The 14,428-nt window shown below is 43.7% G+C and overlaps 2 protein-coding genes across 2 annotated transcripts; one reads left to right on the forward strand and one right to left on the reverse strand.

Annotated features, from left to right (window-relative positions):
- The first annotated feature begins 765 nt into the window (after positions 1 to 765).
- Positions 766 to 2,787, forward strand: LOC124654661 (cyclin-A3-2-like). The gene is made up of 7 exons (XM_047193653.1): positions 766 to 1,101; positions 1,230 to 1,462; positions 1,550 to 1,702; positions 1,802 to 1,835; positions 1,945 to 2,094; positions 2,192 to 2,326; positions 2,415 to 2,787. Exons 1-7 carry the CDS (start codon positions 766 to 768, stop codon positions 2,484 to 2,486), a joined length of 1,113 nt encoding a protein of 370 aa, XP_047049609.1. The 3' UTR covers positions 2,487 to 2,787.
- Positions 2,788 to 5,588: 2,801 nt separating this feature from the next.
- LOC124654117 (zinc finger protein 7-like) lies at positions 5,589 to 6,577 on the reverse strand. The gene has a single exon (XM_047193147.1). It carries the CDS (start codon positions 6,370 to 6,372, stop codon positions 5,818 to 5,820), a length of 555 nt encoding a protein of 184 aa, XP_047049103.1. The 5' UTR covers positions 6,373 to 6,577; the 3' UTR covers positions 5,589 to 5,817.
- Positions 6,578 to 14,428: the final 7,851 nt, after the last annotated feature.

Raw genomic sequence — 14,428 nt, forward strand, 5'->3', positions numbered from 1 at the left:
GGTGGTTAATTGTTGCTACAAGGAATAATTTAGCTGTAGTAGAACTTTTATTTTCTGTAATTATTTTATTTGTATGCATCCGTATTACCATTAGGTGACTACCTTATTGCAGAGGCTAGTGTAATTGATATCTTGATCTTATTAAACATTTATTTTATCATTTTTTTAATCATTATTACCTACGGTCTGCACGGAGTGCTACCTCCATCCATAAAATAATGTCGGATGTATCTATAAACTAGTTACATCAAAATTTAGATAAACTTACGATACTTTTTTTATAGATAGGGAGGTAATATTATTTTGTAGGCCTTGGTACTATAAAAGCGTATATTTTTCGTGGTAATGACATGATGTTTTGAGTGCGGGCTTCGTGCGGGAATTGGGTAGGCCCAGACTGAATTTTGGAGTGACACGCGGGGAAATGGCGCCGCGGGATTTCCGGATTATTTTAAAACTTTTTACCGCCCGACTGTTTCCCACGTGCGCTCCACTCCTCCAAAATTCCCAAAATTCCCCAATCTGGCCAAGCAAAACACCCTCAACTCGAGCTTAGCGCGGCATTCTTCTCCACTTCTCCCTCCCCGCGTTCGAATTCGCGCGATTTGGCGGCCACCTTCCCTCCCATTCCTCCATTCCAATCCCCAATCCTCCCTACATAACGCTAACCGCCGCCGCCGTCCTCCTCCATCCTTCGCCGCGCCCCGCCTCCGGATCCCAAACCCTACCTACCGCGCGCCCGCCCCGGGGAGCCAAGCGCCGACGATGGCCGACAAGGAGAACGCGGCCCCCCTCGCGGCGTCGGGGCCCCGCCTCACCCGCGCGGCCGCCAAGCGCGCCGCCTCCGCCGTCTCCGGGGGCCCCTCCGGCGGCGCCAAGCGCAAGCGGGTGGCCCTCAGCGAGCTCCCCATCGCCGTCTCCAACGCCGCGGCCCTCCCCTCGCCGCCGCACCCCGTCAAGCCCGCCAAGCCCGACGACATTAGATGCGCGCCCCCCTCGCCGCCCACCTCCGCGGAGGAGGCCAGCAGCGGCGGCGGCGGCGACTCCCCGCTCTGTGGGTCCTACGCCTCCGACATCTACACCTACCTCCGCACTATGGAGGTATGCTACCCCACTACTACCCCACTCCCGAAACACGATCCCCATTTCCCGCACTGCTTTCCATTCGCTGGCGCTGGGTCCTCTAACGCAGCCGATCTGATGATGGTTTCCTCTACCGCGGGGTGCAGGTGGACCCGGCGCGCCGGCCGGCGGCGGACTACATCGAGGCGGTGCAGGCGGACGTCACGCCCAACATGCGCGCCATCCTCGTCGACTGGCTCGTCGAGGTCGCAGAGGAGTACAAGCTCGTCGCGGACACGCTATACCTCACCGTCGCATACGTCGACCGGTTCCTCTCCGCCAACCAGCTCGGCCGCAAACGGCTGCAGCTCCTAGGCGTAGCCGCCATGCTCATCGCTGCGTAAGCGCGCGCCATTGCCTCCGCAGCATTTAATTAATTAAGAGGATTCTGAGGACTGATTGAGTTGGGGGTGGTGGTCTCTCGCAGGAAGTACGAGGAGATCAGCCCGCCGCATGTGGAGGACTTCTGCTACATCACAGACAACACATACACCAGGCTGGAGCTCCTCACCATGGAGAGCGACATACTCAAGCTCCTCGACTTCGAGATTGGCAGCCCCACCATCAAGACGTTCCTCAGGTGGTGCCATACACTCACCCCCAAAAAAGTTCACAATCTCTGCCCATTCTGAATCTGCAACTAACTGAATCTTTGTTCCCCTTGTTTCGCTAATTTCAGGCGGTTCACGAAATCCAGCCCAGAAGACAAAAAGGTGACTACCAATCCTTCAAATTCGTGCCCATTTGACTTAAATTTTTCCTCCATTGCCCATCCAATGTACTATACCGACACCTGAAGTTATTCTTCCATGCTTGTTACAGCGCTCCAGCTTGCAACTCGAGTTCCTGGGTAGCTATCTGGCCGAGCTGAGTCTTCTGGACTACAGCTGTCTCCGCTTCTTGCCATCAGTAGTTGCCGCTTCGTCGATTTTTCTTGCCAGGCTGACCATTGCACCTGACAATAATCCTTGGGTAAGCGCGGACAAGTAGATCCTCAAAGCTTAGAATGTTGCTTTTGATATTTCAACTTCTCAAAGCCTGAAACTATCCTGTGCTTGTGTGGCTGCAGAGCAAGGAAATGCAGAAACTGACGGGCTACAAGCCATCAGAACTCAAGGACTGCATCATAGCCATACATGAATTGCAGCTCAATAGAAAGGGTCCATGCTTGCCGGCGATTCGAGACAAGTATAAGCAACACAGGGTATGCTCAACTCCTACCGTTATGTAATCTTCCTCTGACATTTGTTATGCTGGTAGTGTTGGTCTAATTCTGAAATCGTTTGGAACAGTTCAAATCTGTGTCAACGTTGCTCCCTCCTGTGGAGATCCCTGCATCATACTTCCAAGACTTAACAGAGTAGCTGTTCTTGGACTGCTCCACTGTAAAGCTAATAAGAGCTCATCTCGACCTCCTGTGGATAAGGGACAATTTACAGTTTCAGAGCAAGTTCTCAGTCAAGTTAGGATGCTGGAGGTTTCAAAGCCTAGGCAGGAGCTTTTCGAGTTTGTCTAGGAGCTAGTCAATCACAAGTAGGAAATTAGGCATTTTCTTGTTTGTAGTACCTCTGTATCATATCTTAGAATATTGTGCCTTGGGTCTTTTTGGCAACATATTTGTAATGTTTGATATATGCTGATCCATTGCCTTTGCTGATTCTTTTTTGTTTTGATCTGTTACCAAGCAGTGCACTTACAATATTCCACCTTTCTCTTAAGGGGCTGTATTTGAAAATGGGCCTAAGTAACATTGTTTAACTTGCCTTGATTCTCTACTAGTGTGATGATTCTTGTTGAATCAAAACCCTAGAGGTCTGAGGCATCACCTATGAATGATAAAACCATTTCATGCCTATGTGGTGTTAACTTCTGAATGACTGCGTCAAACTTATAAATTGGCCAACACACCAAAGAAATTCTTCTGCGTAGCACTAAAAGTACATACTGAGTAATAAACAAGCCAGATGATTCCAGGTGAATGGTTGTGTGCATCTATTGATGCAGAGGCTGGTGGTCTACCCCCTTTTCGAAGAAGAAGATTTCATATGTAACTTTGGTGTTCATCAGCCTGGTGCATAAAGTTATCTGCTTAGAGTATTTTAATTTGATACCGAGGTAATGTGTTATGTCTGCTTGTTTGTCCAGTTTTCGAAATTATCAGATGGATTTTTGACAATATAACCTTACTCAAGCAGATTCTGTTTATTGGATGCCCCAAAAATAAGGTTGTGCTGTTAGAGATTGCTTTGGACCTTTGTACCGGAATGTGCTGGGAAGAGATATCTGTTGTGAAGTGTACAAGTAGATTGCCTAGCCCTTTCCATCAGTTTGGATTTTTGGTTCAAGTGGCTAGTGCATGAAGCTTAACATGGTATCAGAGTCCCAGGTCTCGAGTTCAAATCCTGGTTTTCGCAATTAAGCCTAAAAATTGCTGTTGCCCCCCTCTTACATGGTTTTCGCAATTAAGCCTAAAAATTGTTGTTGCCCCCCTCTTTAGCCACCGCTGTGTTTCGGTGTGCTCTTCTTCTTTCACGTGTTGACTCTCTTCTCCCGTCACACGCGAGTGGGGGTGTTGTGAAGTGTACAAGTAGATTGCCTAGCCCTTTCCATTAGTTTGGACTTTTGGTTCAAGTGGCTAGTGCATGAAGCTTAACAATATCTACGATTAGTATGTTGATGGTCACTTATTTCTGCCTATAGCTGTATAAGAAGCTCTGAACATGCTTTACGTTTACCATATGCATCTGACTGGACTACCAATATCCACAGTGCAATGGTTGCAAGATACCTTGATTCTTCTCTGATGGCAACTGACGCAGCTGAGACTTCCTGGTATTGTTTTTTTCTCTGTGATAAATGATTACATGTGATTATTCTTGATAATGTCATTCTTATGAATAGTCACAACTACTAATACTGTATGCAACACTGTACTCTAGACAACTCTCTGGTTTGGAAATACAAGGTGTATTTCATATTCTGGTGCAAAGAGTGTGCTATTTTATATACTACTCTACAACATAAGTTAATGTTAGATGAACTTGCTGTTGTCAACTGCACTTTGTAGCTTCAGTGTTCTCCGTTAAATTTGAGACCTTTTTTTTATCAGAGCTTCACTTAGCTTTGTGCTAGTTTGCACATTTTCCTGAGATTTTCTTAGCTATTTATTTTGATCTGCTTGAGAATTAGTATTTTCTCTATCCAACCACTATCTACTCCAGGTTATCACATGTTAACGTAACAAGAACTTACAAAGCATGTAATATGAGGATGACTGACGAGCCATTATATATGCTGCTTCTAGCAAGTTAAAAAAAATCAGTGGATTCCTAAACGATGGTGTCCACTAGACTAAATATGATCATATTAAGTATCTGGTTACAAAAATATTGCAGTAATGTCAGCAAGAATTCAAAAAATAATAATAATAGTATCTTCAGAGTTCAGTACCGTCATATGCTTTCATGGTGATTTTTGACAATGTAATATTACTTAAGCAGTGTCTGTTGATTTGATCTCTGAAAAATAAGATTTTGCTGGTATAGATTGCTTTGGACCTTTGTCTCACCGTATGTGCTGAGAAGAGATATGCACGATTAGTTTGTTGATGGTCACTTGTTTCTAGGTATAGCTGTATAAGAAACTCTGAACTTGTTTTCCATTCACAGTATGCATCAAGACCTGGAGTACCAATATCAACAGTGCAATGCCTTGCAAGATACTTCCTCTCTGATGGCAATTGATGCAACTGAGAGCTCCTGATATTGCTTTTCTTTGTTATAAATGATTAAATGTGTTTATTTTTGCTAATGTCTTTGTGTGCAATACTATGCTCTAGGCGACTCCCTGGTTTAGAAATACAAGGTGTATTTCATACTCCAATGCAAAAGAAGTGTGCTATTCCCTCTGCATGCCTAAAGAACTAGGTATACTTTGTGTTCCCTACATGCATGCCTTAAATGCAGTACTTCAGTGATAATAATTTTGGGGTAGTTTAGTCCTTTTCAATGTTTCCTTGGTCAAAGTGCAAGGCAAAATATGCCCTGTATTCCAGGGAGGGAGTAATTTAGATGCCACATTTGCTCTGAGGAATTTATATACGAGTACAACATAAGCTAAGTTAGATGAACTTACTGCTGTCAACTGCATTTTCCAGCTTCAGGGGTTTATGTTAAATTCACAACTTTCTTTTATCAGAGCTTCACTTAACTATGCGTTAGTTTGCACATTTTCCTGAGATTTTCTTAACTATTTGGTTTATCTGTATGAGAACTAATATTTCTCTACCTGTCTATTATATTACTCCACTTTATCAAAAAAATCTATTATACACTCCAAGGTATGTTTTTATCGGAGCTTCACTTAGGCAGGTTAAACAAGAATTTACAGAGCTTGTAATATGATGATGACAATATATATGCTGCTTCTAGTAAGTACAAAAATCCGTGGATTCCTTCACAGCAGTGTCAACTAGGCTAAACATAATCATATTAAGTATCTTGCTACAAAAATATTGCAGCAATGTCACCATGAATTCAAAAAGAACAATCGTATCTTCAGAGTTCAGTACCATCAATGCTTTTCACTGATTCTGATGGTGAGCTGAACTTAATCGATCACTTCTTCAAACCATTTATTCAGAAGGTCAAACTCGATGTGGACTTCTGTAGTGGTCAAAGTTGATACATCAATCTATCAAAGCCTGAGGTTCAAGTCTATCTTACTTTGCTCTGATGGTTGGTCTGAAGGTTGTGTTCTTGATCTGAAGCTTCCTGGCCATATTGAATTTTGCACCTCCTCGCAAGGAACTGTTTCCCAGGTCATCCCTCCTTCATGAAACCTCGGCGTCGTCCTGATCTGTGCTTGTTGGCTTGACTTCTGAATCACTGAACTCTGGTTAACTCTCAGGGATTGCACAAAGACGGCATGTGCCTCAAGAGGAAGGCCCATCACCATCCTCTGTGCATGGTAGGAGCGCTTGGCAGCGCTGCGCTCCCGCTTGTGGGCGTTCTGGTGGCCACCCAGCGCCTGTGAGCTGAAGAACTTTCGCATGCAAAAGTTACACGAGAAGACCTTGTGTGGGGCAGAAGGCTTGGGATCAGGGTCAGGCTCCGAGCAGTTTGCTGCCTCCTCTGGTGACCCATTCATGCCTAGCGTGAGGCTCAGCCATGCCGCGCCGTCTTCCTGGTCGATGGTAAGCCGCTCTGGGCTCTCCTTGTTCACTGATGATGCTTCGTCTGCTTGCTCCATCTCCTACCATGAATTTTTCTCCTGGTTCTCTCTCTAGGTTTGTTTGCAGCTCATGTTTGGTGCATCTCTTCCAGTTTGCAGTTTGCCTTATAAAGGGGGACGAGGTTGGGAGGTGCAGGGAATATTTTGGGCTAATAATTGAGGCTTGTGGAGAGGCCCTTGTGAGGAATCAGGAGGTAAAGAACTTTGTCTGGAGTTAGTGGATATCTATCTTTATTTGATTATATCTCTTCTTTCCTACCTGGCCCATTCATATATACTAAGAGATGCTACATACTCCAGGGGGCAATACAAGGCAATGCATGCTTCTGTCATCTTTTCCTGTACTTGCGTTAGTGATTTGATATCTAGTCTCACACCATATATGTTGTTGCTGTGTGTACTCCTACTCTTTTTCTAAAAGAGAACAAGAATCACAGTACAAGGCATGAAGTTTCCATGACAAGCTTTCTTCCATTTGCAAGCATGCCTGGCACAGGCACCATTTGACTATTTGGCAGGTGGGGTGATGATAGCGATTCTACATTAATAAGAAAGTCATGAATCTTGTTAGGATTGTGGTTGAGTCTATTCCGGAAAGCCCACAGTTCCAGGCTCTAGAATGTTGGTTAGGTTAGGCCATAAGAAGCAATCCTATATTATTGACTTGTGAACACTGTTTGACAGATACTATTTGTACTAGTAGTTGTGTACAATCTTTTCATTCACCCCATATCTGTACTATAACTACCTTTTTTCTCTGTAAATTAACTACTTGCACTAAAAGCATGATGGTTAGGTCAGAACTCACAAGAAGCAATATCAATAGGCGCCAGCAGCTGATCTCATGACTGTTAGAAGAGTTTCTTATTCAAAGATAGTGCTGGTAAAAACATACATCCTTTTTGCACCTCTGTTACCTGATCTGAAAAGTGAGAACTAACATGACAAGTTGAGTCAGAACGGTGAGGCCAATAGTATTGTTTTATGCATCGTGTTATCCCTTCAAGAGCCAATAATTGAGTTATATACATATACCTGTAGAAATTGCTGTGGCCATATGCTGTTAGCTTGTTAGGCATCATCACATTTGCTTGCTTTAGTGGGAGACTGTTGCTGTCACAAGTGCACCGGAAGAGGTCCGCCTGTACTTTTTAGGTAGTCTTTTGTGGGAGATGGAAGCTGAGTTCTTGCCATCTAGTTTTCCTCTGTTTGCGCAAGTGTGGCAATGATGATGTTAGCATCGGGATGCTTTTATTGGGATGGATAGAGCTTGCAATTTGATACTGAGTCAACTTGATCAAGATAGAAAAGGAGAGGCACCTAGCTTCCTCCCACGTAGTTAACCATATCTGCAGGGGGCAGTACCAACATGCGTCGCTTTCCGTCAGATATGCAGATCGATCTATGTGCATTTTTCCAAGCATAATTTACCAGGGACCCATTGGTATCTTGTTCCTTCCTTTGTCCACTCTCCCCCTGTTTCTATTTGGTCCTAGCCTTGTTCCTGATCACTGCTTTTCTCTGGCCTAAAACTGGAACACATGACTTGTTTCCAGGAACTGCAAGTGCTATGCTGAGCTCATTCAAGGTATCCAATAGTACAAAGTCTGAATGTGACGACGAGAAATCCTATTTATTCAGATATTCCTTTCTTCAGGGTGAAGGGAGGAACTACAACCTGGCCACACAAGCTCCCCAAACTGATTAGACATGTGTATTGGAAACCAGCCCATTCACATGTGGTAAATTAGCACAAGCTTCTCAGGGAGCACATGAAGAGGATTAACCATATCTCCTAGCCCTAAAAGCCATGCTTCCCCTTGCAGTTACATGTGATGGTTGATCACTGTTGTCTACCATTTCTTCTACTGGATTGGTGACTCATCATACATCGCACTGAGGGTGATGATGATAGCAGAGATGCATGCAGCCATGAGAAAAGGGTTCCTACTTTTGATCATGTTTGGCCACAACAGCACACCTATGGCGTCCTGAATGATACCCCTCACATAGGTCTAGAAGTATGGTAAAGAAGGCGAGGAACGAGACATCAGGTGGCGACGTGCATGTTTGGTGCTGCCAAACAGCCAAAGTACAGAGAGTGGTTGGCATGAAGTGCCAGCGAAAAAATGTAATTATCAGGCCTGCCTCCATGATATTAATACTTTGATGCTAACTCAATCTTGTATCCACATTAGCCGGTATCTTTGTGGCATGGCTGGTATCTTTTGGCATGACACTGACATCTCCTTCACAACGTTGGGCAGTAACTTTCAGTTTACTTGCATTTGTTCAAGGCAACTGAGAAGTCTTGCTGTCTGATTTTGTGCCGCAAGATGGAATGATGATGCTTTTTCACGTGTAGATTTCCTGGCCAATCTGGACTCTGGAGTTCTGATGGATTGGGGAACTGATTGCGGAAAGAAAAGACCGACAGAGGGTACTTAAGACATCAGAGATAAAGGTTCCAAAAGAAGATCGTGTTCATTTCGTATTGGGTTGCATAACTTCAGAGAAAATCTCCAAAAGGTGTGTTTGCTTTCGTGCATGACTTCTCTACTCTTAAGATCCTCATTAGCGCTTCGTTTTTGAGATTATGTTCACGAGCACTTCAACATACAGCAAACATGTACGAGCAGACTTTATAGTGGGCGTTGAAATAGTTGTACGACTAGCTATATCTGTTAGGCCTAATACTTCAAGAGTAGCACCAGATCGTGAACAATAGCCACTAGAACACCTAATTAACATAAGACAGAGAGGGTTTAGAGATGTATTACGCATTGCAGGAGTTGCCATCGTCGCCTGCTCGTTGCAGGCGTGAAGCAGAGAGGTCGTTGATGATCTGGGGATCCTCCTGATCCCCTCAGGTCTCCAGCGGCACTGCCCTGGCACCGCCGGGGTGTAGGCTGGCCTTCCCGTCGTTCTGCGCCTCCCTAGATCGGTAGGGCTTTAGGAGTTGTGGGGAAAGCAGCGATCTGATCGTAAAACTGGCTTTATCGATAGCAGCCAGGCTCCCCCCCTTTTATATGGCGCAGGCGACAGGGGACCAAACCATCGAGTTGGTTTTGGTGCCCCCGATCAGGGCGCGTGAGATGCGAACGAGGTGGTCACGAACGTTGGTTCGTGGGCCTCCTCCTTAACGTTATTTGACCAGAACGTTTTTGTCAATGTTTATCTCTAAACCTCGACGTTATTTGACTAGAACGTTTTTGTCTCTTAAACTCGACAGGTCAACCAACATTCTCCCCCTTGATCGTTAGGTTTAACATCATTTGCCCATTCTCCATAGGAATAATAAACCAAAGTAAGGTGTTACAACAACCAATGAAATGCTATTGAACCTCAACACTTATGACATACTAGCCTATTTCGAATTGGATAACATAATACTTATTGGGAGTGGTTCTTATTGTGGTCCCTTTATTCCAGAATCATAAGGCTTCCAGTAATCCCATGCCGGCAACATGCTCACGAAAAATTCTGGGTGATAAGCCTTTCGTTAGCGGATCCGCAAGCATACGAGTCGTACTTATATGCTTAACAATAGTTGTTTGATCCTGGATCCTATGCATCACAACATGATACTTAATGTCAATGTGTTTGGCAGCATCACTTGACTTGTTGTTATTCGCATAGAAAACTGCGGGTTCATTATCGCGAGTACAATAGAAGTGGTTTTGAAATGTCGTCGACCACTTTAAGTCCAGGAATGAAATTCTTTAGCCATACAGCTCTGCCCGAGTGGCCTCATAACATGCTATAAACTCTGCTTGCATCGTAGATGAAGCAACTATAGTTTGTTTGGAGCTTTTCCACGATATAGCTCCACCGGCAAGTGTGAATACATAACCTGACGTGGATTTCTTACTATCCACACAACCGGCATGATCAGAATCTGAGTAACCAACAACTTGTAGGCTATCAGACCTTCTGTACGTAAGCATGTACCCTTTTGTCTCTTGCATATAACGCAAGACTTTCTTTGCGGCCTTCCAGTGGTCTAGTCCTGGATTTGATTGGAATCGCCAAGCATCCCGGTTATAAAAGCCAAGTCGTGGCGTGTACAAACTTGTGCATACATGATGCTTCCGACAAGCTGAAGCATAAGGAACCGACTTCATCCGATCGGTTTCAATTTGGTTCCTCGGACATTGAAATGTTCCAAACTTATCGCCCTTGACTACTCGGGGCAGGTGAGCCGAGCACTTATGCATATTGAATTTCTTTAGTACTCGCTCAAAGTATGCCTTTTGTGATAGTCCCAACACACCTTTAGACCTATCTCGATGAATCTCAATGCCGAGGACATATGAAGCTTCACCGAGATCTTTCATATCAAAATTGGAAGACAGTAAAATTCTTGGTCTCGTGCAGCATATCCTTATCACTCGCAGGCCAATAATATGTCATCCACATACGGGACTAATATTGTGAACCTACTGCCCTTAAACTTAACATAAATGCAGTTGTCCTTAACATTTTCAGTAAAACCAAAAGTTCTAATAATCTTATCGAACTTGAGGTACCACTGTCTTGAAGCTTGCTTCAAGCCATAGATGTTCCTTTCCTTCCACAACAAAACCTTCCGGCTGAGTCATGTATACGTCTTCATCAAGGTCACCATTTAGAAATGCCGTCTTAACGTCCATTTGATGCAATTCTAGGTCGAAATGTGCTACCAGAGCCATGACGATCCTAAAAGAATCTTTAGATGACACGGAGAGAAAGTCTCATTATAATCGATTCCTTCTCTCGTGTGAAACCTTTTGCCACAAGTCTAGCTTTGAACCTTTCGATGTTCCCTTTGGGGTCGTACTTAGTTTTGTAGATCCATTTGGAGCCTACTCTTTTAGCGTCATTAGGAACTTCTACTAGGTCCCAAACATCATTTGAGCTCATAGATTTCAACTCGTCTTCCATGGCGATTTGCCACTTAGACGAATTCAAACTCTTAATGGCCTCCTTGTATGAGGTTGGATCCTCCACCTTTCCTATATCGTCTACATCCTCACTCATGTAGGTGATATAATCATCTGAGATGGCTTTTCTTCTTTCTCGATGTGATCTTCTCACAGGCGATGGTGGTGGAGGGGCATTATTATTATGAGGATCTTCTTCATTATCCGACTGGTGATTTTCTTCACCTTCCGGATTTGCGTTATCATTAGTTTCGGGATCACCATCGGGTTGAGGACCGAACCGTGAGGTTCGGTCTCAACATTAGAAGTGATTCTCCTCTCGCATTGGTAGAACGACCTTTTGGATAATCGGGGATGGAGCACACACCCGCTTTTCCTCAAGATCGATCTTCCTTATTTCATTAACATCATTATCCTCAAAAATACCGCTTGCCGGGTTTCCACGTACTTAGTGGTATGTCCCGGGCAATAGAAACGATATCCCTTTCCCCGTGCGGGTATCCGACGAAGAAACAACTAACCATTTTTGGGTCTAACTTCTTAAGTTGTGGATTGAAAATTCTAGCTTCAGCAGGACAGCCCCACACACGTAAATAGTTCAAGCTCGGTTTCTTTCCCGTCCACATCTCGTGAGGTGTGTTCGGTGCTGACTTAGTGGGAGCAAGATTTAAAATATGTGCAGCCGTCTTCAATGCCTCCATCCATAGGCTTACCGGCAAACTTGCATGATCGAGCATGCTACGCACCATATCCAAAAGCGTGCGATTGCGGCGCTCAGCCACACCATTTTGTTGAGGTTCACCAGGCATTGAATAATGGGCAACAATTCCATTCTCAGCTAGGAACTTAGCAAAAGGTCCTGGAATTTGCCCATAAGGAGCGTGCCTACCGTAATACTCTCCCCGCGATCGGATCGTACAACTTTAATTTTTGCATTCGGTTGGTTCTCAACTTCGGCTTTGAACACTTTAAATTTGTCCAAAGCTTCCGATCGATCACGTATAGGGTAAATGTACCCATAACGGGAAAAGTCGTCTGTGAAGGTGATGAACGAATCAAAACCATCTATAGACTTAACATTAAGAGGTCCGCATATGTCAGTATGTATGAGTTCGAGGACACTCGTTGCTCTTACCGCTCCTTTCTTAATTGTTTTTGCATATTTACCTTTGATGCAATCAATACATTTGTCTGCATCGGAGAAGTCTAATGGGAGGAGTACATCATTTTTAATAAGTCTTTCCATTCTCCCCCTCGAAATGTGGCCTAAACGACAGTGCCACAATTTCGAAGAAGTGCTAGTACCCTTCCATTTCTTCTCAACATTTGAAACATTACTCACATGCAAAACATAATCATTCATAGATAACATATATAGTTTGCCCCGTCTGACACCGAGGCCAATATCTTTATTACAATAATTTAAAACAAATTGTTTGTTACCAAACTTGCACTCAAACATGTTATCATCGAGACAAGAAACTGAAATCAAATTCCTACTTAAAGTAGGTACATAAAGAACATTATTTAAATGAAGGTGAAAGCCGGTGTGGAGCTCCAAGGTGAGTGACCCAACAGCTTCAACATCAACTTCAACTCCATTTGCAACTCTAAGTCGTCTTGCCCCGCTTGTTACGGTTTGGATCATATTTAATCCCTGCATAGAATTAGCAACGTGAGCAGTTGCACCTGAATCAATCCACCATGATGTACAAGAGAAATTATATAACATTTCATCAACAAAAGTGATTTCATATATACCTTTCTTCATCATCCACTTGAGGTATTCATGACAGTCCTTTCTGTAATGGCCTTCCTTCTTACAAAAGAAACACACATTATCAGTGGGCTCTGAAGACTGTCCATTATCCTTTTTCTTTTCCTTTCCTTTAAACTTTGGCATTTCCTTCTTGAAGGTTTTCTTTGGCGACTTTGAAGGGCTCGACCCGTCATGCTTTCTCTTTGAGGATGCAACATGAAAATCCCGATCCTTGTTCTGCCTCATCATTCTTTCTTCTTCCCGGACAATCCGAGGGGATATCTCAGCAAGTGTCCACTTCTCCTTCATGGAATTGTAGTTGATCTTGAACCGATCGAACTCTTCAGGGAGGGATTCCAAGATCATGATGATAAGGAGGTTGTCACTGAGCTCACACTTTAGGTGCTTCAGTTTATTTGAAGCATTTATCATTCTCAGTATGTGTCCCCTAACATCACCATCATTTTTTTTTACTTGCCAAGTAGCTTGTGAAAAAGCTCATGAGCATAAACCTTTTCAGAGCCTTTGAATTGCTCCTCCAAGGCTTCCATAAATTCCTTAGCAGTATCTTTCTTGGGGAGAGCCCCAATAATCTCAAGTGAAATGGAAGAATTCATCACGAGCATTGCAACGTGATTGGATTTGTCCCACTTCTCCATCTTGGAGTCATAAGTTTTCTTTAGTTCATCATACCCCGTAGCACCAAGAACTCGGCGCCACGGGCTTATCCTCCCTTAAGGCATAATCAAACTCGTTGAAAGCCAAACATAGCTCAATGGAGTTCTTCCAACGAGGAAAGTTGCTGCCGGTCAACTGCTCGACAGCATCATAACGCATCGCAGCGGAAGCTGAAATTTGACATGGACATTCATTAGTAAAATTGCATGCATATAAAATAAACATGCCATAAATTATGTCAAACACCGTTGGGCAGAAATGACATGAATTAGAACAACATTAGGGGTTGACATGCATAAAATAATACAACGTTGGTCAGAATTATTTTGCAGCCATAACATTCCCAAAATAAACATCAACTTTAAATCATTTAAGGAACAACATATGTGATGCTTAATTTGATAATTCAACATTAAAACATATTAAATATTCTAGACAAGAAAATCTCGTTGGTTCATTTCTTTCCAGAACAATAACATGTTTCTGATCATATTTTATAGGCAATGATTTTTCTGTATAATAGTGCAATAAACATAAGGAAAAACATTTGGAATGCACAAAAATACAGAAAACAGACAAAGAAAATCGGCAGCCCAGTAAACTTACTGGACTATCGACAACCTGGGCCGAAGCCCATCCTCAGATTTAGCCCAAAAGGACCCCCGGCCCGGCTTCCTCTTCCCGCAGCAATCTGGACCGTCCGATCGATCGGACG

The sequence above is a fragment of the Lolium rigidum genome, chromosome 5 (assembly GCF_022539505.1).
Source record: "Lolium rigidum isolate FL_2022 chromosome 5, APGP_CSIRO_Lrig_0.1, whole genome shotgun sequence".
Taxonomy (NCBI): domain Eukaryota; kingdom Viridiplantae; phylum Streptophyta; class Magnoliopsida; order Poales; family Poaceae; genus Lolium; species Lolium rigidum.